At 56.4% G+C, this 25,298-nt stretch overlaps 13 protein-coding genes across 13 annotated transcripts; 6 read left to right on the top strand and 7 right to left on the bottom strand.

The window, feature by feature from the left end:
- Nucleotides 1-70: 70 nt before the first annotated feature.
- On the top strand, nucleotides 71-1,698 carry BDY17DRAFT_304272 (uncharacterized protein). Its single transcript, XM_033734700.1, has 2 exons — nucleotides 71-1,028; nucleotides 1,106-1,698. Exons 1-2 carry the CDS (start codon nucleotides 525-527, stop codon nucleotides 1,544-1,546), a joined length of 945 nt encoding a protein of 314 aa, XP_033586176.1. The 5' UTR covers nucleotides 71-524; the 3' UTR covers nucleotides 1,547-1,698.
- A 1,225-nt stretch (nucleotides 1,699-2,923) lies between these two features.
- BDY17DRAFT_42094 (uncharacterized protein) lies at nucleotides 2,924-4,215 on the top strand. The gene is made up of 3 exons (XM_033738367.1): nucleotides 2,924-3,101; nucleotides 3,187-4,141; nucleotides 4,204-4,215. The coding sequence occupies exon 2, from the start codon at nucleotides 3,306-3,308 to the stop codon at nucleotides 4,032-4,034; it is 729 nt and encodes a 242-aa protein (XP_033586175.1). The 5' UTR covers nucleotides 2,924-3,101; nucleotides 3,187-3,305; the 3' UTR covers nucleotides 4,035-4,141; nucleotides 4,204-4,215.
- Nucleotides 4,216-5,216: 1,001 nt separating this feature from the next.
- Nucleotides 5,217-7,442, bottom strand: BDY17DRAFT_42063 (MFS multidrug transporter-like protein). The gene is made up of 8 exons (XM_033738366.1): nucleotides 7,169-7,442; nucleotides 7,073-7,114; nucleotides 6,993-7,014; nucleotides 6,887-6,940; nucleotides 6,641-6,833; nucleotides 6,453-6,587; nucleotides 5,426-6,400; nucleotides 5,217-5,371 (listed from the first exon to the last, which is right to left on the bottom strand). The coding sequence occupies exons 1-8, from the start codon at nucleotides 7,263-7,265 to the stop codon at nucleotides 5,252-5,254; spliced, it is 1,638 nt and encodes a 545-aa protein (XP_033586174.1). The 5' UTR covers nucleotides 7,266-7,442; the 3' UTR covers nucleotides 5,217-5,251.
- Nucleotides 7,443-7,750: 308 nt separating this feature from the next.
- BDY17DRAFT_304268 (uncharacterized protein) lies at nucleotides 7,751-9,782 on the top strand. The gene has a single exon (XM_033734699.1). The coding sequence runs from the start codon at nucleotides 7,812-7,814 to the stop codon at nucleotides 9,729-9,731; it is 1,920 nt and encodes a 639-aa protein (XP_033586173.1). The 5' UTR covers nucleotides 7,751-7,811; the 3' UTR covers nucleotides 9,732-9,782.
- Nucleotides 9,781-12,391, bottom strand: BDY17DRAFT_318935 (SWI/SNF chromatin remodeling complex component; the record flags this gene model as incomplete). Its single annotated transcript, XM_033736234.1, has 3 exons — nucleotides 9,781-10,893; nucleotides 10,915-11,962; nucleotides 12,039-12,391. The coding sequence occupies 3 exons, from the start codon at nucleotides 12,389-12,391 to the stop codon at nucleotides 9,781-9,783; spliced, it is 2,514 nt and encodes an 837-aa protein (XP_033586172.1).
- A 925-nt stretch (nucleotides 12,392-13,316) lies between these two features.
- BDY17DRAFT_327554 (uncharacterized protein) lies at nucleotides 13,317-14,465 on the top strand (the record flags this gene model as incomplete). Its single annotated transcript, XM_033737691.1, has 1 exon — nucleotides 13,317-14,465. One exon carries the CDS (start codon nucleotides 13,317-13,319, stop codon nucleotides 14,463-14,465), a length of 1,149 nt encoding a protein of 382 aa, XP_033586171.1.
- Nucleotides 14,466-14,507: 42 nt separating this feature from the next.
- Nucleotides 14,508-16,067, bottom strand: BDY17DRAFT_257139 (cytochrome P450; the record flags this gene model as incomplete). The annotated part of the gene is made up of 1 exon (XM_033731659.1): nucleotides 14,508-16,067. One exon carries the CDS (start codon nucleotides 16,065-16,067, stop codon nucleotides 14,508-14,510), a length of 1,560 nt encoding a protein of 519 aa, XP_033586170.1.
- Nucleotides 16,068-16,735: 668 nt separating this feature from the next.
- Nucleotides 16,736-17,165, bottom strand: BDY17DRAFT_304264 (uncharacterized protein). Its single transcript, XM_033734698.1, has one exon. It carries the CDS (start codon nucleotides 17,156-17,158, stop codon nucleotides 16,883-16,885), a length of 276 nt encoding a protein of 91 aa, XP_033586169.1. The 5' UTR covers nucleotides 17,159-17,165; the 3' UTR covers nucleotides 16,736-16,882.
- On the bottom strand, nucleotides 17,151-18,910 carry BDY17DRAFT_286391 (uncharacterized protein; the record flags this gene model as incomplete). The annotated part of the gene is made up of 2 exons (XM_033732127.1): nucleotides 18,518-18,910; nucleotides 17,151-18,455 (listed from the first exon to the last, which is right to left on the bottom strand). The coding sequence occupies exons 1-2, from the start codon at nucleotides 18,806-18,808 to the stop codon at nucleotides 17,151-17,153; spliced, it is 1,596 nt and encodes a 531-aa protein (XP_033586168.1). The 5' UTR covers nucleotides 18,809-18,910.
- Nucleotides 18,911-19,019: 109 nt separating this feature from the next.
- BDY17DRAFT_349125 (uncharacterized protein) lies at nucleotides 19,020-21,470 on the top strand. Its single transcript, XM_033738160.1, has 2 exons — nucleotides 19,020-19,621; nucleotides 19,683-21,470. The coding sequence occupies exons 1-2, from the start codon at nucleotides 19,154-19,156 to the stop codon at nucleotides 21,252-21,254; spliced, it is 2,040 nt and encodes a 679-aa protein (XP_033586167.1). The 5' UTR covers nucleotides 19,020-19,153; the 3' UTR covers nucleotides 21,255-21,470.
- A 159-nt stretch (nucleotides 21,471-21,629) lies between these two features.
- BDY17DRAFT_318932 (FAD dependent oxidoreductase) lies at nucleotides 21,630-22,977 on the top strand (the record flags this gene model as incomplete). The annotated part of the gene is made up of 2 exons (XM_033736233.1): nucleotides 21,630-21,845; nucleotides 21,916-22,977. The coding sequence occupies 2 exons, from the start codon at nucleotides 21,630-21,632 to the stop codon at nucleotides 22,975-22,977; spliced, it is 1,278 nt and encodes a 425-aa protein (XP_033586166.1).
- Nucleotides 22,978-23,014: 37 nt separating this feature from the next.
- On the bottom strand, nucleotides 23,015-23,889 carry BDY17DRAFT_327549 (ribonuclease E inhibitor RraA/Dimethylmenaquinone methyltransferase; the record flags this gene model as incomplete). The annotated part of the gene is made up of 3 exons (XM_033737690.1): nucleotides 23,015-23,649; nucleotides 23,708-23,765; nucleotides 23,824-23,889. The coding sequence occupies 3 exons, from the start codon at nucleotides 23,887-23,889 to the stop codon at nucleotides 23,015-23,017; spliced, it is 759 nt and encodes a 252-aa protein (XP_033586165.1).
- Nucleotides 23,890-24,071: 182 nt separating this feature from the next.
- On the bottom strand, nucleotides 24,072-25,254 carry BDY17DRAFT_349122 (SRF-type transcription factor (DNA-binding and dimerization domain)-domain-containing protein; the record flags this gene model as incomplete). The annotated part of the gene is made up of 4 exons (XM_033738159.1): nucleotides 24,072-24,693; nucleotides 24,748-24,882; nucleotides 24,947-25,186; nucleotides 25,249-25,254. The coding sequence occupies 4 exons, from the start codon at nucleotides 25,252-25,254 to the stop codon at nucleotides 24,430-24,432; spliced, it is 645 nt and encodes a 214-aa protein (XP_033586164.1). The 3' UTR covers nucleotides 24,072-24,429.
- Nucleotides 25,255-25,298: the final 44 nt, after the last annotated feature.

The raw sequence follows: 25,298 nt of genomic DNA, 5'->3' as shown, positions 1-25,298 counted from the left end.
GTGGGATAGCGGGCATCGCCGCCGGGTCCACAAGTCTGGTCGCGCCAACATCACCCTTCTTCTGCCTCGTCTTCCTCAGGCGAGCATCATACGTCCCGTCACCGCGAAACCATCATCATCTCCAGCAATGTCGATGTCGCAGATGCGTGAAAGCTTCGCCGCTCTGTCATGGTCTAGCCTATCGCCCTGCAGCACGCCCACACGCTTACCCCGCTTGCGTCGTCGCACTCCGCGGAGCACGCCTCCCCGCAGATTATTGCGGTGAAGGGATAGCGCACTGGCCGGCCCGTGCATAAAGCCATCTGGCCGTGCGTTGGTATCTGCAAGTGCTGTACCTGGTCTCACTGTATACCTTACGTACGTACGCGTAGGTACATGTATGTAAGCTTTCCGCTCCCCCCTTGTGCGGCGCATCTCCCGCCTCTGCGCAGGTAGGCCTTCCTTTTCGCCTCGCCGCCCTTACATCCGTGCTCGGCGCATCACGTTCACGCCGTTCTTCCTGCCCTGCTAGTCCTTCACGTAATATGAAGCTCACCGCGCTTTCCGTCCTGCTCGCGTCCGCAATCACCACCTCGGCCTTCTCTCTGCGCGATCTCGGTGGACTGGCCCTCGAGCGGCGGCGTCACGACCATGGCCATGTCACCACGAGGAAGCCCCGTACGACGTCTACTACCACGTCCACCCCGGTTCCCAACCTCACCGAGCTCAGTGGCGTGGCAGCTGTTGCTCTCGCTGTAGCAGTCCCGGAGTCCTATACTTCGAATAATATCGTGTCCACATCACCCGGTGCTGCGTCCAGCCAAAGCACAACCACAGGATTCGGTACTGACGGCGCTTATGCTGGACCTGGCTCGGTGGCATCGGGAGCAGGGGCCGGTAGTGGGTCGAGTCATCACATTGCTCTGGCGCTTGCCGCTTCGGCAGCAGCAATCACCAATCCTAACGCAACGAATATCACTGTCAGCTCCACGTCCTCGGCCAATTCCACGACGATCGAGAGCAGCAGAGGCCCGGTGATAATGGCCTATGTAAGTTTGGACAGTACTTGCATTCCAGCCCTCGGGCCTCCTTCGATGTACCCAAACTGACCACGCGGCGTCCACAGGCTCAGTCGAGCACGACGGTGCAAAGCGCTGAGGGCGATTACGCCATGTACTGGGCGTGGGCTTCGGCGGAAGTCGGACCAGACGGTACATCGACAAACGGAGACTCGGGCGGATCGCATCGGGGCCAGGCGATCGGGGCCGCTTCCCACGGCGATTCGACCGTCAGCGTGTCTGCTGGAGGGACCAGTGTTACCGTGGGCCTCAGTGACGCAGGGCCGCCCTTCTCCACTCCTACCCCAGCCTCGATCAGCCCTGACGCGTCCGCTTCCGATGATTTGGTCGGGGTTGAAGGCGAAACTACAGGTGCCGTTGGTCTCGCAGCGGGCTCGCCAGGCGGGGAAGTCTATGGACCCGCGTCTCAGGGAGGTGGCACGCAAGCCTCCGCAGGAGCGTTCGCCATGCCAGGAAGCGGCTCCACTGGTTTTGCAAACGTATCTTGAGCTTTCCGGGGGGGTGTCAAGGGATGTTGTCCAGGCAGCATCGATTCTGCGCGAAAGATTGTTGTTCTGCGCATCACAAGTGTACTCGAGCCTACCTGCTCGCCAGGTTTCTATGGCCGATATAGTTTAGTTGTATTCACCTGACATTCAGATGAATCTGGCGTGCACGATTTGAATGCCCATGACATTGAGCAACGCCAGGAAAGGAGTACGCAGTGTCTGTTCATCCAACACGTGACTGATACTCGAATAAACTCAATCACGTGCAACAGCAAATCGCGAGCCGAATCGCGAGCCAAAAGTCCTGGCGAGAGTTAGGCTGCATGCACATTTGCACCCCTCTTTCTCCACCTGCACACCGCCCCCTCCATTCCCTAACCTGGAGACAACACAACAACCAAAAAAGAGCCCAACAACATCCTCAGATCCAACCCACAACTCCAAACCACACCAACACCACCTTCATCAACCAAAATGGCACACACCTCTTGCCCCAAGTGCGGTGCAGGCATCTCGGGAGGTTCTAAGAGCTGTGGCTCGTGCGGTGCCGTGAGTTCTTAGCTATTGCGATGTTCATCAAGGTTGTTTGGATGGGAGGCTGACTTTCTTGGTTTCGCAGAGCTGTCCTAATTAGTGGAGGGTGCTCTTCTCTTCTTCCTTGAGGTGGGATGGTGGTGGGCAGGTGGAGTGGAGAGTGAGTCGGTGGCTGGTGGGAGGAGGTATGGGAGAGTCGCGGCATGATGCGGCGGATCATGATGGGCGTATGAGTCGTGGCTGGCCCTTTTGCAGTTTTCTTTTTGACGGCCAATGAATGAGAATTTTGACGGCCAATGAATGAGATGAGCTCGAGTTTCTACCGCGTCTGTCACTCCTTCTGACTTCTTCCCACGCCTTCACCCGGCCCCTCAGTAGGGGAAAGGATGACACATGAAGGTGAGACGACCGTAAGAACACAGCCCGACGCCGTGAGACGAATACATCAACCCTCAAAACCCTGATATGATGTTTTCAAAAGATCTCTCTAACAGATAGCTGACCACGTCGTGAATCTGGTAAAAAGAAAGGATCAAAAATTCCCCAGTCCTCGCGGACATATCCTCTTTGAGAGAGACCACTCCCTCGAGCCCATGTCTAATTCCATCCCGCCAGAGTCCAATGTGTTTCCCACCAGTGTCCACCGCCGCCAGCCCGAAAATCCGAAGCCAACAGAACTCCTCGCTTGCCGAATGAAAGAAACGCTGTATATCGTGATGTTTGCCGCTATCGTACAATGGCCGCTGAGCTGAATGTGTTTGCTGATGTTGAGCTGTGACAGTAGCAGGTCAGCGTCCATGAAGGAATGAAAAAGTGTATCTCAGGTAACTCACATCATGTCTTGCAGTCATGTCAAGCAGCCTTGGAAGCACAGGGCTTGCACACCTTCAGCTTGCACACTTGGCACTCCCAGATGAACCAGTGCGGGCCTTGGTGGCACAGGTTGCAGTTCCACAGCACGAGGGTGGTGTCGGATTTGAGCATGCGGAAGGTGTGCTCGCATTTGCCGGGTTTGGCCATTGTGAAGGATTGGGTTGGGGAGGTCTGGGTTACTGTTAGTGCTTCGTGTTGAAGGGATGTCAGTTGGGTCTTGCGTACTTGATGAGTGTGAGGTGTAGATGTCTGTTGTTGGATTGGATACCCTCGACGCCGGTAGGTCGCTGACTAAAGGAACTGAGAGGAGTGCAATGCCGGGATAGAAGACAGGCAGAAGGTGGAGTGGGGTATGGTGAGGCCAGGCAAGGTAGATAGCGATGAGAAAAGACAACCGAAATACACAACCGTGCCGAGATCGAACAAACGAAGCGCAGAACCAGAGGGCCACCCAAGCTATATAGAGATGGGGAGGAGTGCGGACGACGCGGAGGAGTCCAGACAGCGGTGGGAAGAGGCAATGAAAGAAGAAAGACGGGCAGCGCAACCGCGTGCCTTTATTGCCCGCCCCGCCGCGCCCCGTGTGCAGCAAAAGGGATGGATGGCAAGCCCCGGTGACAGGTGCGGCGCACACCCGACTCGTCGAAAAGAGGCAGAAGGCGGATGGAAAGAGCAATCGAGGCAGAGATCTGGTGTCACCGTGGGAAGACGGCAGCTCGGTGCGACGGACGGCTTGACGGCGACGCCTGGCCCGGTTTTTCCTTTTAGTCTTTGGCGAAGCATCGTTCCAAACGTACCTTTATGCTTGCGACTGCTCGCGGACTCGTCGGCTGCGCGAGGGAAGGTTTACGGCCTCACCCTGTGCATAACACGGGCGGGCGTGGGCGTGCACCGCTACCCGTCGTCCATCGAGGGCTGCGTGGCCGATTGCCACCCGCCGCCGCGGTGTCGGGAGGCACGCATCGCGGGCGTTGGATCCCTGCGATTGCGCAAGGCGGACCCCCTCGCCCTCCTTTCTCCACGGCATGAATGCTATCCGAACGAAAGCATAGACATCTACTGCGAGAGAGATACGATATGACAGGTTGAGCACGGCAAACAGACACTCCCTTCCCGCCATACAATCGCGCACTCCGCCCGAGACACGGATGGCCCTCCATGCATACGATAGATGAAGACGGCATGCAGGTAGCCGAACATTCCAGCACCAGGTACCGGCAGCCGCTGACCAGTCGCAATCTCCAGATCAGCTGATCGCCCATTCACCTCCATTGAGCGTGTGCGGCCGTCTGCCCATTCCTGGCGCCCTGCATGAAGCTACGTACCAAAAGGTGGACGAGCAGCAACGCCACATGGAGGGTTTTAGATTGCTTCTGAGGAATGACGGTAAACGCAGACACCTGTCAGCCGTTTTCTTGTGCTGCGCGGCGGAAGGGTGTGGTGTTCGGATGGGAAGACATTGCCTTGTCTGCGCGCGCAGCCTTGTGTCGATCAGTACATTATCCGGATCGAGCAAAACGAGACGCCTCGCAAAGCAGCACCAAACGGCAGCACTTTACGCGTTGAATGTATTGTGATATACGCATGCAAATGCAGCACGCAAACGACACCATCACTAATTCATCAGCACGGCAGAAATAAGTCGTCCCTGATGGATAAAAGTCGGTGAAGCAAAAACTTGCGATCCGTCACAAATTCTCTCCCACATCCACCCGCACAGCCTTCTCCATTCCTCCGTCTGCTGACGTGCGCCTGGAATTGCGACATGTCGCCACCACGTAAGCATTCCTTCATGCACCTACAATCAAGGCGGTCAATCGCGAGCAATCACCTCATCCGACATCCTTGTACGACAATGCAAGTCGTCAATAGACGTGGAGAAGCTCGGCCAAGTCATTCAATCGCTGCTCTGCAATTCAGCAAAAAATTAAAACTCGACGCCCTCTCACTCCAATGCATCTCCCAGAGTCACACAAGCCGTCCAAACAAGGCCCCCGGCGTTTTTCCCGTCTCCATTCGTTTGACGTATCCACAATAAACGCCCGAAAACTCGGCAACGGCGAAGACATGGTGGAAAGCTTCCGTTACACCCTTCGCCGGCTGACGGCTGTTACGTACCACCGCACACAGCCATGGCGGTGCCCGCTTTCGACTGACGACAGCCGGATGCAGCCCGTAATGTTGTGGTGGTGGTGGCCGGTTGCGGGTTACGGGAACACAGCTTTCTAGCCAAGATGAACTTTTCTTCTTTTGCTGCTTTGGCATGTGCCTCTGTTCAATGCGTGGCGCGAAGAGTAATCACATCGCCCTCACTTCACTCCAAGGCAAAACGGCGCTCATATTCCTCTCCACCACGTGTCTTTCCGCAATACTCGCTCGTCGTTCCTCCATCTCACTGTCATCGTACGCCGCATCAAGCTGTTCACACCATCAGCGTGCCATTCACGTGTACAGTTCAGCAACAACACTCACCATGAACGGGCTCCTGGCCCTAATAGCTTCCCCCTTGAGCAACAGCACAACCGGCACAAAGCTCAGGATCAATCCAATAAACCCCAGCAACGAACTCGCCCACTGGAAGCCCAAATTACGATACAAGGCCGGCGTCGCAAGCGGCAGGAACGCACCGAATACATTCCTCCCCAGCGATGCGGCCGAGAGCGCCGAAGCGGCGTACTTTTCGTATGCGTCGGCGAGATAGTTGACCACGGCGAGGTAGATGGCGTACACGCCGATGCCGACGCAGCCGATGCCGAGTGTCGGGATGATCCAGTGGGTGTGAGGTGTTGACGCCCAGCCGTACCAGAACATGCCTGCTGTGAAGAGGAGGGAGCCGGGGACGGCGAAGTAGAGTCTTGCTTCCGGGATGGGTTTGCCTGGTCGTTCCATGTTGCGTTTGGAGGAGGCGAGGTAGAGTTTGTCTTGCAGGGGGTTGATGGTGAAGGCTAGTATTGCTCCGACGCTGAGAGCGAGTTGGATGAGGGTGGTGGTGAAGACGTCGAAGCCGTATAATTCCTCGAAGACGATGGGGATGCTACTTTGAAAGAGGAACAGGATGCCCCAAGCGAAACTGACCCAGAGCGTGAAGGAGGTGACCACGAACTCTGTCGCGAGCATTTTCGTCGGCCGCATGAAGGAGATCTTCAGCGCTTCAGGGATGCTGGGTTTGTTGAGTTCGGAGCGGGCGTAAGCATTGGAATGGCCTCCTTTGCGGAGCTTTTTGGCTCGCTTGGCCAACACCACATCGCCGCGTGTTTCCTTGAGAATAAAGTAGAAGAATGGTAAGAGGCCGGCGTCAATGATAAGTTGGATCCAGTAGATCCAGTGCCAGTTGAGATGCTGCTGAATTATGCCGCCGACGAACGGGCCAAGGGCGATGCCGACGACGCTGGTCAGGCCGAAGATGGACATGGGGAGGCTGCGTTCTTTATCGCCTTTCCAGATATCCTGTTACTCTCGTGTCAGTCTGACTCTTACGAGTTTTAGCATGTAGACCCACTGTGTTTGTCCCTCCAACGATATTGATCGCGACTGAACTGGCTCCACCGCCGAAGAATCGAGTAACGACTATAGTGGCAAAGTTCTCGGCCAGCGCCGAGGGGATGAGGAAGATTAGGAATATGATGTAGGAAGCCTAGGAAGAGGAATCAGATCACCGCTAATGTTCAATGAGCAGGTAGGACTCACGAAATAACCGGGCATCCGTCCTGTGTTCTCCGTCAACGGCACGAACAGCAGAGGAAAGATGGCGGCGCCCATATTCCAGGACACCAAAGCGAAAGATAAGAATGGGAAGGCGGATTCATCGACGTGGAACTCTCGAGACATCTGTCGGCCTGCTGTCCCGTACGCGCCCGCCGGGATTCCCGTCAGAATGGAACTGTGGCATGAAGTCAGCAGTACGGACCGAAGAGAGGTTTGGAGCAGACTCGCATGAAGCAGGTGGTCAGCGTCGCGGTCCACTTGTACGATCGAGACCAGTTGAAACTGGTTGACTTGTCAGTTTTGCGGTAAGACTGGGGAGACAATCATTGCGTACGGATTCTCCGGATCGCCTGGGCCTATTTGAGAGATGCGTGTGAGGACAGCAGTCTTTCTAGTAAGGCTTGAGTAGCTTACCATCCCAATCTACAATCTCAATTATATCACTGCTGTCTCCAGCTGATAGGAATTGGTAAGTTTGAGATGTGTATGCAGGAAGCATTCATGTCGTACCTGCGACAGAGGGTCGACATAGTCCTCCAGCATCCTCAATGCCACGGACAGAGCCCTTAGACAAGTCTGAATCAGTGACGGAGGCTTGACGGGCCATGCTGGTTGACTTTCATTCGAAATAGTATGAATATGATGGAGAGTAAGAAAGTGCAGGAGCGACAATGGAAGCAATAGATGAAGGAATCAAAAGGACACGACGGGCAAGAGGAGAGGTATTGGAGACAATCGAGCACCTGCCGTTCAATGATGCCATCTGCGCACGACTGTGGTCCATCATGCGGAGTGCGAGCCCGGACATCGAATCCATATCTGCTGAGTAGTAAAGGGTCTCCGCACTTGTTCCAGTATTTGCCAGGGCTTGCATTCTGGGCCGACGTCTTGCATTGTCATGACATGCGACTCTCCTCAACTGTGGCCCATTTGACCGAATCACTGGTGACGTTGATGGGTGATGATGATTCTCTTTGGAGATGTGGAAGAGACAGCGCTTGCAAATCCACGTCGCCAGGTGTTGCAGCCTGAGGCATCAATCTCAACCCCACCAAGCTCGACTTCATTTCTGAAATGGATTTTGAACAATGAGGAAGGCTTCATCAACACCACCCCTCCCACACGTGACACTTGTGCCACAGTCGCCACAACAATGGACATTACGGCCTTCGTGTCCAGTCGGCGAGAGACGCTGCTAATCGCAGACTACAACGCCTACCGCACCCAGCTCTCCCGCCAAATCCTCGCGACTCGCAAGCGCCTCGGGCGAGCAACGAACAAACGAGACAAGTTCGCGCCCAAGCCCGTTACGGCGGAGGACGTGGGCAGCAACCATGAATTCGCCCATCTGTTGATCTTGACCTCCGAAAGAGCGTGGGCGCATGCGATGCACATCAAGAGCTCTCACATTGAAGATGCATCGGCGAGAGGCATCACCGGCTCGACGAGGAGTCACTTGATTTCTCGTTTGGAGAAGGCGGTCAAAGCGGCGAGAGAGCTGGTGCAAATTCTCAAGGACCAAGGCACGTCGAAAGCCAATGAGCAAGATGTGCTAGAGGGCCGGGCGTACGCGGCCACACTGGCTGGTGCGGAGGAATTTGAGAAGCGCTCGGGCGGGGAGCGGCCTACGGATGGGCAGTCGGGGGATGAGCGCTGGAGAGCTTGTCTGACGCACTACTCTGAGGCTCGAGTGATCTATGCTGCATTGTATGAGAAGGACAAGAAGGACATCTACCGTGACGTCCTGGCCAACACCATCGATCCGACCATTCGATACGCGGCATACCAGGCTCACCTCTCACGCACCATCGCCATTTCCACAGTCGCTAAGCGTTACTTCCCCAAAGATGATACCGCCTTGGTAAAAGCTGTTGAGCAACTCGATTCCTACGCTTTAAAAGACAAGCCCGCGCCAAAGACCGATGGCGAGAAGCAAGCCTCACCCCAAGATGTGCCCAACAGCATCACATGGCGCGGCCGCAAAGCCAACATCATCGATGCCTCCATCGGTCAAGCTCTCTCGAGTGTCAACACGGCAGAAGCGAAGCTGGAATTTTACCTCTCCTCCAACTCCACCGCATCAAACAAGGACAAAGCAGCCGCCTACGATGACATTCTGGTCGCCTCGCAGGATGCAGCGGACGCCACGAAGCGAGCCACAGACGAGCTGGAGAAAGAAAAGGTCGAAGAAGGCGATCCGCGCATGCAAGACCTCCGCGTCACGAGCCTCGCCATCAACTACGACCTCGTAAGCTGGCGCGTCGGCCGAAACCGCGTGCTCATCGGCGCAGACGACGGCATGACTTTCTCGCCGCAGCAGCAAAAGAAGACCAAGCGCCTACGCAAGGACGGTTCCGAGTATCCCGTGCGAGAAGAGGGCCGCGGCCACAAACTCGCCCGACTAAGGGAGAGAGTAGTCCTCTACGACGCCAGCATCCAAAGCATCAACTCCGTCAAAAGCCTCCGCGGCGCAATGCGAGACGCCAAATTCGTGGAGGAACTCGATGGGAAAGCGAGCTACTTCCGCGCGCTGAAGTGCCTCAACATCGCCTACTCGCACAGTCTATTGGGGAACCACGTCAACGCCCTCGCCCTCCTCAACCTCGCCTCTGACCTCGCATCTCAAACCCTCCCGAGCACCTCAACAGCAGCGTCAAATGACTCGCCGCCCACCCTTGACATTCTGACATCGGCATCGAAAGCGCTGCGAGAGCACATCGCCGCATCGTTGCAGAAGACGCACGCCCTAGTCGAAATGCACAAAATCGAAGCCGAGGCCAACGCTGCAGCCGCCAAGCACGCGGCATACCAGGAGCCACTGGTGAAGAACCTCAACCGCTTCCCGCAGCCCGGCACGCTGGTGGATTTGGAGAAGCTGGTAACGTACCCGCCGCAGATCGAGCCGGTGCCTGTGAAGCCTTTGTTCTTGGACGTTGCGTGGAACTACATCGATTACCCAGGCAGGAAGAGTGTCCCAGCAGCTGAACCGGTAGTAGAGAAACCCGCCGTGAACGGCGTGGAAGCGACTCCGGAGCCGGAGAAGAAGAGAGGATGGTTTGGCTTCGGGAGGTAGATAGCATGCAAGTACGTAGCCAACAGCTATCATCCCTCAATGACAGACACTACTTCTGCAAACTCTCCAACAGCCCATCGCCATCCGTCTTCGTCACCACCGCTTTGAACACCTGCCCAGCCTTCTCCAGCCCCTTCTCCGCCCGCTCAAAAGCCTCCGGGCTGCGATCCGTCAGAATCGCCAAATCCGCATCGCTCAGTAGACCCTTCCCATCCGCGATATCAATCCGCTCTCCGTCATCCTTGGCCAACAGCGCCTGCAGCTCCGCAAATTGATCTCCACCAGCCCCCGCATCGCCCTTCACATTCCGGAACCGCCCCTTCTGAATAACCAACTTCTCCAATCGCCGCTTGCTATCCGCTTTCTCGAGCAGCATCTGCTCTACACTCCCTTTCGTAGCAAAGCGATACACAATCACCGGCCGAGTTTGACCGATGCGATGCGCGCGGTCTTGCGCCTGTAAGTCTTGCTGTGGATTCCAGTCGGAATCGAAGAGGATGACCGTATCTGCCGCAGCGAGATTGATGCCCTGCCCGCCTGCACGGGTGGAGAGGAGGAAGATATTCGCATCTGAATCCGACTCGTTGAAGGCGAGGATTTGATCCTGTCGGTCGGATTGCGCGACAGAGCCGTCTATTCGACACACCGGCCAGGAGCGCAGCTCAGTGCAGTACGTCTCCAACAAATCAAGCTGCGTTTTGAACTGCGAGAAGATGAGGACTTTATGGCCTTTGCCGAGCAAGTCCGGCAGCAAGCGGTCGAGCAGCAGCATTTTGCCGCTCTCGGTGACGAGGCTTTCGTCGACAGGCGTGTGGTCGTCGAGGTCGAAGGGGTAGTAGAAGTTGTGCGGCGAGTTGCAGCATTGCCGCAGCTGCATGATGGGGTTCTGGAGCTTCTTTTGCCCGATTTCGCGCTTCGCGAGGGCGAGTGTTTTCGCGCGCTCGACTTCTTCTTCGTCTTCGGATTGCATCTCTTCGGATATGGGGGATGAGGGGGCATCTTGGAGCTTTTTGAAGAATTTGGCATCGGAGATTTCTTCGTACTCTTGCTGCTTTTTGGAGCGGCGAGAGCCTCGTGCGCTGCCTTTCGATGTTGCAGGAGTAGATGCGCGACTTGATTTCGCGCTCTTGTTCGGCGTGCCAGTATCGTCGGCGAGCTTGCGCTTCAGACTTGAGCTACGGACGCTGTTGGGGGTTGCAGTTCCGCTGAGGCTTTCCACCATCTTGTTTTCCAGATATGCTCTGCTGTTGCCGGCCAGGATCTCCTCGTAGAGCTCGCGCTGCGTTTGCGTTAGAGGAGCGTATAGAACATATTCTCTCTTCTTCGGCAGCGAGGTCTCCACGTCCGCTTTCACTCTTCGCAGCAAGAACGGCTTTAAGATGGCGTGCAAACTGCTAACGAGATCTTTCTTCCGGTCTTCTGACAAAATCTGCGCGTAGCCATCCTTCTCTTTGAGCGCAGAGAAGTCAAACCACGACTCAAAAGACTCCAGTTTGTCGAAGATCGTAGGCATGAGAAAGTTGAGAAGCGACCACAGCTCAGCCAGATTGTTTTGCAGCGGTGTGCCCGTAATAAGCAGACGGTTCGCAGACTGATATGATTGCAACTCCCGAATGAGTCGGCAGTTGAGGTTCTTGATGCGATGGCCTTCGTCGATAATGATAAACTTCCACCCGAAATGCGCGAGATGTTTGCGATCGTTCATGCAGATCTCGTAGCTGGTGCAGATGACGGGGAACTCAGGGCTCCCGGGATTTCTCAGTCGCTTTCGCCGGAGCTCCTCCCGCTCTTGCTTGCTGCCGTGGTATAGCAAAACGGGGATCTTGGGTGTCCATTGCTTGAATTCGGCAACCCAGTTGCTGGTGGTACTCAAAGGTGCCGCGATCAAGAATGGGCCGTTCACGCCCTTCTCCCGCAAAAAGGCAATAAATGAGATGGTCTGGATCGTCTTGCCCAACCCCATCTCGTCTGCCAGAATGCCATTCAAGCCGTTCTCGTACAGCGAAGTCAACCAATCGAGTCCCTCCAATTGATACGTGCGCATGTAACCTCCGGTTACGAGGTCGGGTTGCTTTGCGGAGCGGAGATCTTGCATACCGACATCGCCGGGCTTCACATCGGAGTCTTTGGTTTCTTCCGCCAGAGCCTCGGAGATGGTTGTCTTGCCGGCCTTGGACTGCAGGTCTTCTTTGGTCATGTAGTCGGAAATCTTGCCGGTCTTGGTTGTAGTACTACTCTTCGAAGGTCTGTTCGTCGCTGTCAGAGCGCATCCAAGGTGATGTCAAAACCGCTGTCTCCTTGACTTACCGACCACGGCCAGACGCACTCTTTTTGGGAGACGCCTCGAGCTCAGCACTCTGCTGCGCACTCGCCGCCGCCCTGGTAGCCTTCTTCTGTTCCGTCTGAGCAGCCTGCTCAGCCTGCTTCTCCCGCTTCTCCGCCCTCTTCCTCCCCCGTTCATCCTTGGCCGTCTCCGCCTCCTCCTGCTGCGTCATCTGCTCCAGCATGATGGTGGAGTACAGCTTGCTCTGATTGAGCAGGTACTGCAACGCCTTGTACTTTTGATCGACCACCTGCTTCCCACCCTTCAGATCCTTCTCGCGCTCAGCAGCCATCTTCTTCTCGCGCTTCTCCTCTTCTACTCTCCGCGCTTCTGCCATCTTCGCCTCCTCTTTCTCCATTGCCTCCGAGGTTCCACCATCTCGAGTCTCGGGAGAGGTGGGTGGCGTGCTGGCCGCTGATCCTGCTGCTTCGGAAGACATGGCGGGCATGTCAAGCGGTGCAGAGAGATGGAAGCGTTGTTGTCCAAGTAGAAACACTGCATGCGACCACTTCTTTCGTGTTCGGCGAGTCCGGCTTGCTGCAGGGCTGTCGCTTGTCGCGAAACTCCGCGGGCAACCTCGTCATAGATTGTCGCACGAGCCACCGCGTAGCGAACGCGTTTGCACGTGTGCCCGCCCCTAAATAATTTAGGGCCCCATGCGTCGACCTCACCTTTGACGCACGTCTCTTTTGTACAACGATCGGTCCCTACATATATTACCCCTTCGCTCGTCCAATGAAAAATCCACACTTGCTCCGATCCCGACTGCGCAATCACGGAAGCATGGGCAGTCTTTTATATGCAACGATCCATTCTCATCTTCGTAATACTTCTCGATATCCATCTCTCATGGTCGTCCATCGCTTCAATGTTCACGCGATCAAAGTATCCATATCAACTCAAACGCACACTTCGTTTGTGCTTTGCTTGTGACACGGTAAGGCTGAAAGTGCATCGTGCCTCCCTTAGCTGATCGTCTTCATTCCCTCCATCCCGTGCAATCCAATGTACCACCGTGACTGCCTTCCTCCAGCGTCAACCGCAAACGACACCTGCCAGGTGACTGACGGTCACAATGCTTCGACCACTAAATTCTCCAGCGTCGGCGTTTGAACAGCACGCAATGACCGCACCATCATCACACAAGTATACCGCATCTTCACCTCACACAGAACCTCACCTCACATCACTTGCTTCGCCATTCCCGTCGCAGTTCTTATTGTTGTTGCAAGAAAACGATCCCACTTCTTCCTCCCTCACACATGTCTTCCAATCGAGCCCAGCGGAAGCGCAGCGTGAAACGAACGCAAAAGGCGCAGGAACTCCTCGATGCGGGCGAACATGTGCCAGGGTTGGGCATGCCGGATCAAGCGACAGAACCTCCAAAGGTGAGACCAGCTTTGACCCAGACAGCTCCTCAGAAGACGGCGAAAGTGACACCGGCGTCGAGATTGGCGCAAACACGAGCACCACCAGCGGCAGGAACGCCATTGTCTTCAGTACCCAGAAGACTTCAACAAGCCACGCAAGTGAACAACCCCAAAATGGACAGCATGACCATTCCACTCTTCAATCCAGACACACTGCGCATATACCCCTGGCAACCACCTTATCCGACGCGCTTCACGGCCCTCTCCGATGACCGCAAAAACGAAAAGTACAAAATGGACGATGCCGGGAAGTGGGAAGACATCAACGATGGAGCTGACGAGTGGTCTGAATTCTGTGGCGATCGCTCGTGCTACCCGGCTAATGACCACCGCGGCGGTTCCGCAATGGAGTACTGCATCGCGTCGACGTTTGTGCACCGTGCGAAGCGCGCGTACTGGAGCGGCAAGAGCTGGGAGGAGTTTGAATTCGATGAGCGCACGATTGATAGTGAAGAGCAAGCCAGGACGGAAGCGGATGGCGACAAAAGGGCGGTGTGTCTGGCGACTGCACTGGACAATCGACTGCGCATAGCGGTATTCGAAGGATTAAAGGGAAGATTGTGCTCGGAGATCTGGTTGAAGGAGCATCCAGGTCTGCCATCAGTGGTAAGGACGAAGGTGGAGTGCTGGGACTCCCGGGAGCCTACTCCGACATTGCAAGTGCCGAGACTGACGGATGAAGAAGCACGCGCGGCGCCTACGACGGTAGAAAGGGGGCGAGGCATTGTATTCTGGTCGATCGACGCCACCGGTCTCCGACAACCTGTTTATGAAGACGAACGGAAGCGACCGAGTGGGATGGTGACTTTTATGGATGAGATGCGCGAGCTGGCTGAGAAGGAGGCAGCGCCATCTGCTCCGGCCTTCATGTTGGGGAGGTTGGACGGTGTTGGGCCGAAGACTCCGCTCCCAATGCCAGAAGCGCAAGTGGATGGACTGCAGAAAGTGGATGTCTCGGACAGCGATGCGGAGGGTAGTTGATCGGGAGGGGGAGTTCGAGCGAGGTGAATCATCCCCAAGTCTTCACTCCTTGTCGTCAAGGGAACCTCGTAATCGAACCTGTACCGGTAATGCCACCGGTCCGACAAACCAGCGATCAAGCCACTGCATCTCCGCCCCTTCCGCCCGAAGCTCCCCAGCTAATTCCAGATCAAAAGTAGATACCAAAACCGGGACGACCTTCTTCATCTCCAACATGCTGATGTTCTGCCCGATGCACGTGCGACTGCCAAGCCCGAAAGGCGCCCAGTATCGGTTCATGACCGCCAGCGTCTCTTTGCTCGAATCGATCCACCGCTCGGGGCGGAAGACGTGGGCATCTTGTCCGTAGATGGTGGGGTTCATATGAACGGCGGAAGGAGTGGCGCCGACGACAGTGCCGGGTGGGAAGTAGACTCCTCCGATCTCACGTCCGCCAGCGGGCACGATTCGCTGGAGGGGTAGGCCGACGTGAACGTACATTCGCATGGCTTCGTGGATGACTGCATGGAGGTATGGCAGGTCGTGTGCTTCCTTGAAGGTCGGTGGGGAAGACAGGGCACCAGCCTCCCTGGCGGCAGAGATCTCGTCACGCAGCTTCTGAAGCACGCGAGGATCTTTGAGAAGGCAGTAGAGAATGGCTGTAAGCGCGCCTCCGGTCGAGTCGGAGCCAGCGATGACGTTGCCTAGAAGGCCGACGGTGACATCGCCTAGCGTGAATCGTGCGGGTTCTTGATCGTGCAAGTCGAGGAATTTGCTGAGCATGTCTCTGGGCGTGCTGTCTTCTGGTCGAGCTGGAAGCGAGCCCGCCGTCTTCTCATCCGATCGCTCTGCCCGCCTCTGCTCGATCAGCTTGCTAGTGAAACGAGCCAGGAACATGCGGGGTGTGCCGGTTCCGAGCTTAAGTCGTTGTATGAACTTCATGAAAGAAACGATGGGCGGGTGGATCTCCGAAAAGACACCGACAAAGGTGCTGTAGGCAAAGTTGCCGTGCAAGGTCTTCCACATGTCGCCAACATCTTCTCCCGCATCGAGGAAACCAACACGTTTGGAATAGGAGATCATGCTCACGGCGTCGCTAGAGTAGGCGAGGGTCCAGCGAGAGAGATCCGTTTCGCCCGGCCCGTTGGCGATCTCTTCCAAACGCTTGCATAACAGAGCAATACACTCGTTCGCAAAGCTTTCATAGCTCACCAAGTTCGACATGGTAAAGGTCGGCTGGAACTTGCGCCGCATCTGAGCGTGCGCCTTGACGCTCGGCTCGGAGAAGAGCGTCTTGAATCCGGGGTCATTCCAGGACTCGTACCAGCTAGACTTGTCGAGCTCTGTACCGTGGCCGTGGATCCTGTCGATGGCATCGGGGCTGTTGAAGCTGTAGTGATACGGTCCGAATCGCACGATCGGGCCGTGTTTGCGATGCAGCTCGAGAAGGTCTCGATCGAAGCGGCCCAGCCAGAGACGGTAGAGCATCCATCCCCTTGACCATCTGGCGAAGAAGGGCCCGGGGATAGAGCGAAGTGGTGAGAATAATGGGGCGAGGATGAGGGCGAGCAGGGCGATGGCCAAGCCGGCGATCACGGGGGTGCTTAGCAGACTGGTGATCATGATATCTGTGTTGCGGTCGAGTACGTTGACTATTGAAAGTCAATCGTGAACCGCACGCCCGCGTTGTCTTGTATATTTGTCTAGCCGAGGGAAGAAGAGATAGAAGTGGGAGTGGGCGATTACTATACCCCGAGCCAGCCCGTCATGTCAGCCGCGGGGAAGCTGGTCGTTCAGCATGACTGACAAGCTCTACATATCGCAACTCTTGCCTTGCTCGATCAGCAGCCACGAGTTCGTGCCCTAATCTCAGTGCATGCGGTCGGGAATGTGAGTAAGAGTGAGTTCAGCAATTGGAAATGCTCTGTCGTCCCTACCATGCTGCCTTTCAACACTACGGCGCGACGTTCTAACAACTCTGCATCCACATTCGCTGGCGTAGGCTGCAGAGCCTCTGGCCAAGCATTGGGAGTCATCACGCCCACCGTCTCACCTCCTCCAACTCCGCCAACTCCGCCTTCATTCCGAGTGTGTGTTGAGGCTATTGCTCACGCTGTTCGCCGCCTCATCCAATCAAGAGCAGGCGGTCAAGACTTGCCAAGGCATTGGAGCCTGATGGTGGACGGGGGGTTAGTCCGTGGAGTCATCAATCGCGGCAAGATGTCCGTATTCACGCCACGCATAAGTAGCCAGTGTTGTGCCCGCTCTTCGATCTTGTAATACACATCCAAACAGCATCATTTGATTGATCGATCGAATCACAATATCCAATCTCTCGTTACAAGGTCAAAACGGAAAACATAATGCCAGCCATGCACAACGCATCCGACAACGCGTCGCTGATCTCAACCTCGACAACCTCCTCCTCCACCCATCTGCTAAAGTCGATGTTCTCCTCCAAAGGCAAGACACAATTGAAGAAGACAACCGACACTCGATCGCCGGGCGAGAAGCAACGAGAGCGCAACGCCGCTCGAATCAATCCCGAGGTCCTCGCTACACTCGCAGCATTGAAATGATACATATCGGAAGTTCATGGTGACGATCGGAACGGGCACAAGGCGTTTGGTTGGACGTGATATGGGAACCGGATGGGACAGATCGAACAAGACTGCAGCGATCAGCCATAGTCGATGTATAATTAATCTAAACATCAGCAATCCTCAACATCTCCTCAACACTCCGAATCTTCTCCCGCTCTTTACCCTTCGCTTTTCCCCTCTGCTTCTCCTCGGCATCAATCTTCAACCAAGCCGGCCAGCTCACGACCCGCACACCTCGATCCTTCATCTCGCGCTGCACCGCTTCAAAGCCTCCTTTGCGTTGCCCCTCGCCCTCGTGGAACTTGACTCCGCTCTCCCAATCTTGCATAATGATGTCCGCGGTGTGGAATGCGTCGTCGAGCGTGCTCGCAATCACGCCCGTGGGGCCTCGTTTCACCCAGCCCGCGCAGTACATGCCCGGCACGTGGCCGGCTGTTAGTGAGCCGCCCGGGCCACGATCAGGAGACAAAATGCGACCGTGCATGTCGTTGGGGATGATGCCGGTGTTCTCGTCAAAGGGGATACCTAGCTCGTTGAAGCCCGGCAGAGGTGCGGCTTGGTACCCCACCGAGCGGAAAGCGACGTTGGCGTGGAGAAGTGTCTTCTTGCCCGTGCCTTTGACTTTGATCGCGCGTATGGCGTTCAGGTTTTGCTGGGGATCGCTGGTGAGGACGGAGGACATGTCGGATGCGTATTCGGTTTGCTCGAAGCCGACGGCCTCTAGCTGATCTCCTGTCGATGAAAGGAATTCCGTAGGAGAGCGCAGGTAGCCCAGCTGCCATGCCTTTGTCGCTTGGTCCATCGGTGTTGGGGAGCCCCGTTCCAGAAGCTCTGCTATTCGTTTCAATTGCCGCGGGAGCTTCTTGCGCTCGATTTGGATCAGGTCGTTCCATCCTTCGGGTGGAGGTGCGAAGCCCACACCGAGTAACTGAAGCAGCTCGCGGAGCTCTTTGATGGTGTATGGGGCTTGTAATGGACCCCGTCGTCCAATGATCTTCACATCTTGGATGCGGCTGTGCTTCAACGCTTCCAGCGCGTGCTCAGCAACATCCGTATTCCTCAAATTGTCGATTGGAGAAAGGAGGAAACGCGCAACATCGATCGCCACGTTACCCTGTCCAATAATCACCGCCGTGTCCCCTGACTGCAAATCAGGCTTGAGGTCCGCGAACTCGGGAAGGCCATTGTACCACCCCACAAACGTCCGGGCGGAGATGACTCCCTTTAGATCTTCGCCGGGAATACCTAGCCGGCGGTCTCTCGATGCGCCGTAAGCAAATACCACGGCGTCGTAGTGTGGCGCAATAGATGTCAGCGGCAATTCGCCTGCACCGCTCCCAATTTGCACGTTGCCGGCGAAGTTGAAGTTTGGCCATTTGCCTACGTCTTCCAGCGTTTCTGCGGATTTCTACTATTTGATGCATCGATCAGTTGTGCTCGTCACAGGTAAGAGAGGATGGAATTGCGCACTTTGACTTCTGGGTGATCAGGAGCTACACCAAACCTCACCAAGCCATACGGGACGGGCAGCTGTTCAAACATGTCGATGTGGACATCGGGCAGTTTCTTCATCAATCGATATGCGGTGTAATAGCCAGCCGGACCCGATCCGATGACTGCAAGGTGCAACGGACGCTCTCGCGTGCCCGTGCTATATCTCTGCTGGATGGCATAGCTAGCGGGCGATCTCCTCTTGAGAGCGCCATGGACGGAGTGACGGCACGTCTGGCAGAGGAAAGACGTGCCTCGGGCGATGTTCATCTTTGTCTCAGTCGCAAATGCATCGAGTGATGAGATGGCAACGCGACTAGAAATATTGGTTCATCTGACGAATGACGTCCGGCCGGAATCGGCGATACGACGGGCAACGGCGTCGGGGAGAATTGGTGGGTTGGAGCCGGTTGCTCGGGTTACCAGCCGTGTTGACTCCAACCCCCCGACCCTCTCGGAGGTTTTATGACACCTCTCGTCGCTTTCCATGCGACAACCGCAACTGTACAGGGTCCCAATCGTTTATCTTGCTTGATACTGTCTCCATCGCGCTGTGTGCATTGTCAATACTGTCCATCCGCTCACTCTCCGGCTTCCCACCAGCGCGTCGCTGCCATGGGCGGCGGCACTTTCCTCTACCCTCCTTGCACGCCTCTCTCGCAACGAACATCCCAACAATCCTCCTCCACCTTCAATCCCAAAGCAGTCACCGAAGCAGCATATCTCGCGGCGCAAGACAGCCCTCGATCCGCTCAGGATGGGCCGCTGTTGAGATTCGACGGGGAAAAGGTGGACTACACGCCCAAGGCCTGCGATGACCTCCACACTCGGAGCAGGAAACGGCCTCTCAGCGAGGCGACGACGGTCAACTACAACCAGCATCCCGATAGCTGGACTGTCTTTGCCGGACACAGTGTCCAGTACAAGCCCATGCCGGCGCACACCAAGACGGCGGTGACGTACGTCAGAAGGGTGCAGCTTGGGCTACGCGTGCTCACCGAATTGGCGGCGGTGGGGTTGCTCGTGGCCATGATCTTGATCCAGAATATCAGCAATGTCATCTCTTGGTTACTCCGAGTCGCCGTAAGTTTATCCCACTCAGGAGAGCAATATACCTCTGGTACGATACTGACTTGCGCCACAGCCTGCATGGGATGTGATTGCCACTCTCTATGCACTCTACCATCTTTGCCGATCTGCCACCGCCCGCACTGCCGCCAGTTCGGCCAGCTACCATGTCTTCGCCCTCGTGACAGATGTGGCCCTCCTCCCGTTTTACATCATCATGTGCCTCAACGCAAGGGCAAACTATCTTGCGAACCCCTCTGACCCATTCCGCTGGGCCAGCCTCTTGAAGCAGAAGGCTGATACGACGGACCTGCTCTTCGCAACGTTTACCGTCTCAGCAGTCATCACCGGATTCCATCTAGTCAGCGCATGTCTCGATCTATACTTGGCCCTTACCTTCAAGAAGATCGCCAGTCTCCCGCCCGATGCGAATCCGCTGGAGGACAACCTGACCAGCCGGACATCCACGCGTATGAGCAAGCACAAGTACAAGAACAGCGAAATCACGTTGACCGGCGATGCTTGGGCGGAGAAGAAGGCGGGCTTTCTTTCTGGGAGCACGCTCGATGTCGGCCGCCATTCTCGACTGTCGCACGCATCCAAGGATATGGACGATGTCGAGTTCCACAAGATTCCGTTCAGCCACACTCGCATGCGCTCCACGGATTCCTTCTTGCCGCACAACCCCGAGACGGGTCGTCTGTCCCGGAACGGATTTGAGGAAGTCAATCTTTCCCGACCTGCGAGTCCGTACATCTCCAGGCCATCTCCGCTCAGAGAGGGTGCATCCCGGCCACACTCATCTGCAACACTGCGCAAGGAAGTCGACATCACGGATTTCGGGCGAACAGCATCCCCAGCGCTGCCCAACGCCGCTCCCTCGCGCAACACCATCGCTTCTCAGCAGAAAGCTAACCTGCTGCACGACAATTGGTACGCGCTCGACACTGAAGCCTCAGACTTAGACCCCAACAGCCGCGGACCAACCCCAGGCTTCGTCGACGAAGAGCACGGCATGAACCCATCTCTCATGCCCCAACCCCTCAAAATGAACCCTCCCACCCCACCCGTCGAGACCGACACCGAATATCCCGACGCGGACAACGACGCCCCCTTATCCTCCTTCATCAAGCGCAAGCCCCTCGCCACGCGAGAAGACCACGGCAATGCAGACCTTAGCCGCAACGTGACGGTCATCAGTCGCTCAACCACCTCCTCGTATTACTCCGACGACAAAGACCACGACGATGGATTCGCCACCGACGATGACGGCGTGAAAGGCGTCGCGACCCCGAAGCGCAAATACTACGGCGATCTCGCGGCCGCGACTCGAGGCGTGCTGGGCACGGTCAAGTACAAAACCACACCCGCGTCAGCCGGTCGGATTCTGTCGAATGAGACGGTCAAGTCGAACGGGACGATTGACGCGGCGGCTTTCGATAGTACGGGGTTCAGTGCGCTTGGGGGCTACGGGTACGCTGAGTCGCCGAAGAAGAAGAAGGATCGTGCGGGGAGGGTTGTGAGTCGCACGGGGGTGGATATTGTGGATGTGGCGGAGCATGGGTTTGGACGGAGGCGGGAGGTCAGTGGAAAGGTTGCGGAGGAGGGGAGGGGTGGATCGTCGTGGTGGTCAAGGAAGGGGCATTGAGTCTTTGCTCTTGATGATGGGAATGAATGTCTGGTTTCCTTGGGAGTCCGGTGGAGTTCGGGATGGGAAAGGCTGAGGTTGGAAATGTGTAGGTAGTCGGGAGAGCACATAATATGCATGGCACTACATAATCAATGGAAGCTCTTGGGAGTGTTCGTGGGCGATCTGTTCGGTGTTCATCATTTATCTATGCCTTCATGTATCTGTTACATCTACACCTGCCTGATTGGGCACAATCGCCACCTCCACAGCCGACTTCCGCAACAGACTCCAAGCCTTATTCCTTTTGACATCAGACCTTCTACATCGAACACAACATCCGCTCTTCCATCACCGCATCTCCCAGAGTATGCACACCCCCGCATTCAAACGACCATGTTAGCCCGACATGGCGTAAGAGTGCACACCCCTCACTCTCGCCTCTTCACCACCACCACCCGCCGCTCAGCCGACTTCACCCACGCCGTCATCGGAGGCGGCGCAGTCGGCCTAGCAATCGCCCGCAGACTGCAGCAAGTCGATGGCGCGCAGGTGGTGCTGATTGAGAAGCATGGCATGGTGGGCAGCGAGACGAGCAGTCGCAATTCAGAGGTAGTCGCTTGCCTTGCCACCACGTTCGGTCTGTGTGATAATGCGGGAGCTGATGGATGAACTTGTGCAGGTGATTCATGCCGGTATATACTACGGGCACGACACGCTCAAGACGAAGCTGTGCATTGAGGGGAAACAGATGATGTACGAGCTGTGTGAGAAGTACCGCATACCGCACATGAACTGCGGCAAGTGGGTTGTAGCGCAGACGGAGGAGCAGCTAGCTGCGCTGCAAGGCGTGCACGATTTCGCGAAGAGTATCGATGTTCCGATTCGCTTCATTTCCAAGGATGAAGCGCAGAGCCGGGAGCCTGAGGTTCGAGCTGAGGCGGGCGCGCTGGAAAGTCCGAGTACGGGGATTGTGGACAGCCATTCGTATATGCAGTTTTTGCAGGGCGACTTTGAGGAAGCCGGGGGCATCACGGCTCTTGGGAGTCCGGTGTCGATGATCAGGAGTCCTAGCAAGTCACAACCGGACTGGAGGATATGGACGGCGCCGCCCGGATCGACGAGTCCAGTGCCAGAATCTCCCTCACCGCAGAGCCCTGGTCCCAATGCATCACACGACGACAACGACACCTTCATCACAGCCGAGACATTGATCAACAGCGCAGGCCTATACGCATGCGGAATCAACAACATGATCCTCCCGCCCGACCGACACCGCACCCCCTTCTACGCCAAAGGCACCTACTACTCCTACTCTAAATCCCACCCCAAACCCTCCACCCTCATCTACCCCGCCCCGATCCCCGGGCACGGCGGCCTAGGCACGCATCTCACCCTTGACATGGGCGGGCGTGTGCGCTTCGGCCCTGATGTGGAATGGATTGAGTCGCCCGTCGACCTTGCGCCAAATGCCAATAGCGAGCGCTTCCGGGCTGCTCTGGAGGATATCAAGTCTTATCTGCCTGGCCTGGATGTTGACAGCGTGGCGTTGGATTACTGTGGCATTCGACCCAAGCTGGGCAAGTCTGGAGCGCAGAATACGGGTAAGGGGGACTTTATCGACTTTTACATCAAGAAGGAAGAAGGGGTGCAAGGGTTTGTGAACCTGCTGGGGATCGAAAGCCCGGGGTTGACGAGCAGTCTCGCCATCGCTGAGCACGTGTATGCACTTCTATACAAATGAAATAATCTAGACGATCTAGCCAGGAGAAAGCGCCGCATCAATGCTGCAAAGTGTAATGCTTCGGATGCCTCTTCAACGCCTCCTTAAACCCCATCCCCGCCCTGACATCAGCCAACAACCCGTCATCAGCCTCCTTCTGCACAGGCAGCAAAGCCAGCACGTCCCCCAGCTTCTCAGCCGGAATAACACAACACACCCTCTCCCCCTCGTCCGCAACAAGCACATCCCCCGGCCTCACACGCACCCCTCCAATCTGCAACTCCACATCAACAGCCCAAGGCTTCGCCTCAGCACTCGTGCCCGACGAGCTCAAACTCCGCGTCCAAGCGGTGAACGGCGTGTCCTCGTCAGCTTTACACACCTCTCCAATCCCCACGACATCGCGCGCCCGCCCGTCGACAAACACGCCCTGAATGCCGCGATACTTGTACCGCGTGGCAACAATATCGCCCAGCAGCGCGGCCGTCTGGTGCGGCGGCTGTTGCATAAGCACCACGGAGCCCGACGGAGCGAGGTCGGAGAAGTGCTTGTCGGATGGCAAGTTGGACGTCTCCGGCACTAGGGGGAGATTGGGGATTGAGGCGCCGGGTTGGTGGGCGTTGGGGACGAAGAGCACTGTGCTGATGGGCGCTACGAGGCGGTTGGTGTAGCCGTGTCTGCTTGGGAGGGGGGCTTGGGGGAACATCAATGGGTGGTCTGACTGGTTTTGATGAAGGGGATGTGGACGTACAGATGTCGGCGAGAGTGCCGCCCAGCGGGACTTTGAGTGTTAGAAGGGCATCCGAGACCTGGTGGGATGGGTAAGTTAGCGGGTGGTTGGAGGAGGGTTGGGCTTTGGGAACTCACATCGCAAGGCGAGTAGTTTTTTCGTATCTCTTCGCACTGAGCGGCAAGGTTGGCGTTTGACGACATGGTGTTGCAAGATTTGTATTGAAGAATCAATGGAGAATCGTTGCGTCTCATGCTATTCAGTATGAAGAAGTGACGTTTTGGGATGAGCGGGCCTTCCGATTTCGGCGAATTTACACTCTTGGGAATAGCCGACGATGTAGATGCTGGCCGCAATGAGAACGTGAGACTCAAACACAAGAGAGCACAGGCAGCAGAAGACTAGCAGTGTATAGCTATATAGTACACTTCAGCGAACCGTAGCCAAACAACGTGTTCTGTTTTCCCCCACAGTGAACCATTATATTAGCATTCTCCGACGAAACGCTGCCGCACGCGAACAGAAGAGGCTGCTTTTCGTCGCGCGTCAGTGCATCCCCTCTGCCTGCCTGCTCCGCAATCTCCACCGGCTCTCTCACGCCTGAAACGCCACGCAAATGATACGGTCAATGTGATACAGATCTGGCCCGCCCAACTCCCCCCGCACGTGTTTGGAGTCAATGATTAGTTGAGCTCCGTCTTTTGCGTGACCTCGCGCGGAGAGAAGAGGTCATCAGGCTGCTCCTAGCGTTGCTGATGCATTCCCTGCTGGGGCGGCATGGGGTATCCGCCCTGCGCTTGTTGCGTCTGGAGGTATCGCTGGTATTGGATGGCTTGCTGGTGGTCGGCGGTCATGTACGGCCCCGGGACAGAGCTGTTGGGCATGGCTGCCTGCGGCATTGCCTGTGGGATGGCAGGCGGGGCGGCGTGCGAGTCTTCGGGAGACTCGACGTTGGATTCTCCGTCGATGCCATTAGCATCGGCGGGCTCGGGGGCGTTGAGGCAGGCCTAGGAGGAGTGTGAGTGAGGGTCATGTCACGAGAGCGGTATGTATCAACGCACCTGAATCAAATTCTTGCCCTCTGGCTTGGTGACGAGAGGCTGGAGCTTCGGGGTGGTGAAGGTGTAGACGAGGCCCGTTTCCGACACGACGAGAAGCAGGACCTGGGTGCCGGTGAGGACGGAGAGTTCGTAGGCCTGGGAGCGCGACATTAGCGAGATTCAATGACAGCACGTGGATGGCATTATGTTTAACGCGTACCTTCTTCATGATGCCCGCCTTGCGCTTGGAGAAAGTGATGTGACGGCGAGATTTGTCCTGGATGAACTTGATCTCGATCTTCCGTCGCTCACGGCCGGGTTTGTCATCGTCGTCGTCGTCATCGTCGGCGGCATTGCTCTGGCGTTGACGCTTGGTGCCGCGGCTCTCGACGGCACCGCCGTTCTCCAGGTCGTCGTGCTCCTGGTCGGCGTTGGGGTCGTGGCTGATGATTTCGGCCGACTGCGACGGCGGCGAGGTCAGTCAAGGTGAGGTGGGCGACGAGAGTGAGGGCTCATGGCAACACGCATGTGCAAGCAGGTGAGGTCGACTTACCATTTTGATGTGGTCAAGC

The sequence above is a fragment of the Neohortaea acidophila genome, assembly GCF_010093505.1.
Source record: "Neohortaea acidophila strain CBS 113389 unplaced genomic scaffold BDY17scaffold_11, whole genome shotgun sequence".
In the NCBI taxonomy this organism is placed as follows: Eukaryota; Fungi; Ascomycota; class Dothideomycetes; order Mycosphaerellales; family Teratosphaeriaceae; genus Neohortaea; species Neohortaea acidophila.
The sequence above is the reverse complement of the archived record's forward strand: the minus strand, read 5'-3'. Positions and strand labels throughout refer to the sequence as shown.

Bases quoted from the DNA above. Each gene is read 5' to 3' on its own strand.
- BDY17DRAFT_304272 (XM_033734700.1), top strand. From the start codon at position 525: ATGAAGCTCACCGCGCTTTCCGTCCTGCTCGCGTCCGCAATCACCACC. The intron at 1,029-1,105 runs GTAAGTTTGGAC...CGGCGTCCACAG, and splicing joins GCCCGGTGATAATGGCCTAT to GCTCAGTCGAGCACGACGGT.
- BDY17DRAFT_42094 (XM_033738367.1), top strand. From the start codon at position 3,306: ATGGTGAGGCCAGGCAAGGTAGATAGCGATGAGAAAAGACAACCGAAA.
- BDY17DRAFT_42063 (XM_033738366.1), bottom strand. From the start codon at position 7,265: ATGGCCCGTCAAGCCTCCGTCACTGATTCAGACTTGTCTAAGGGCTCT. The intron at 6,588-6,640 runs GTGAGTCCTACC...TCCTCTTCCTAG, and splicing joins GACGGATGCCCGGTTATTTC to GCTTCCTACATCATATTCCT. The intron at 5,372-5,425 runs GTGAGTGTTGTT...TGGTGTGAACAG, and splicing joins GGGCCAGGAGCCCGTTCATG to CTTGATGCGGCGTACGATGA.
- BDY17DRAFT_304268 (XM_033734699.1), top strand. From the start codon at position 7,812: ATGGACATTACGGCCTTCGTGTCCAGTCGGCGAGAGACGCTGCTAATC.
- BDY17DRAFT_304264 (XM_033734698.1), bottom strand. From the start codon at position 17,158: ATGTTTAGATTAATTATACATCGACTATGGCTGATCGCTGCAGTCTTG.
- BDY17DRAFT_349125 (XM_033738160.1), top strand. From the start codon at position 19,154: ATGGGCGGCGGCACTTTCCTCTACCCTCCTTGCACGCCTCTCTCGCAA. The intron at 19,622-19,682 runs GTAAGTTTATCC...CTTGCGCCACAG, and splicing joins CTTGGTTACTCCGAGTCGCC to CCTGCATGGGATGTGATTGC.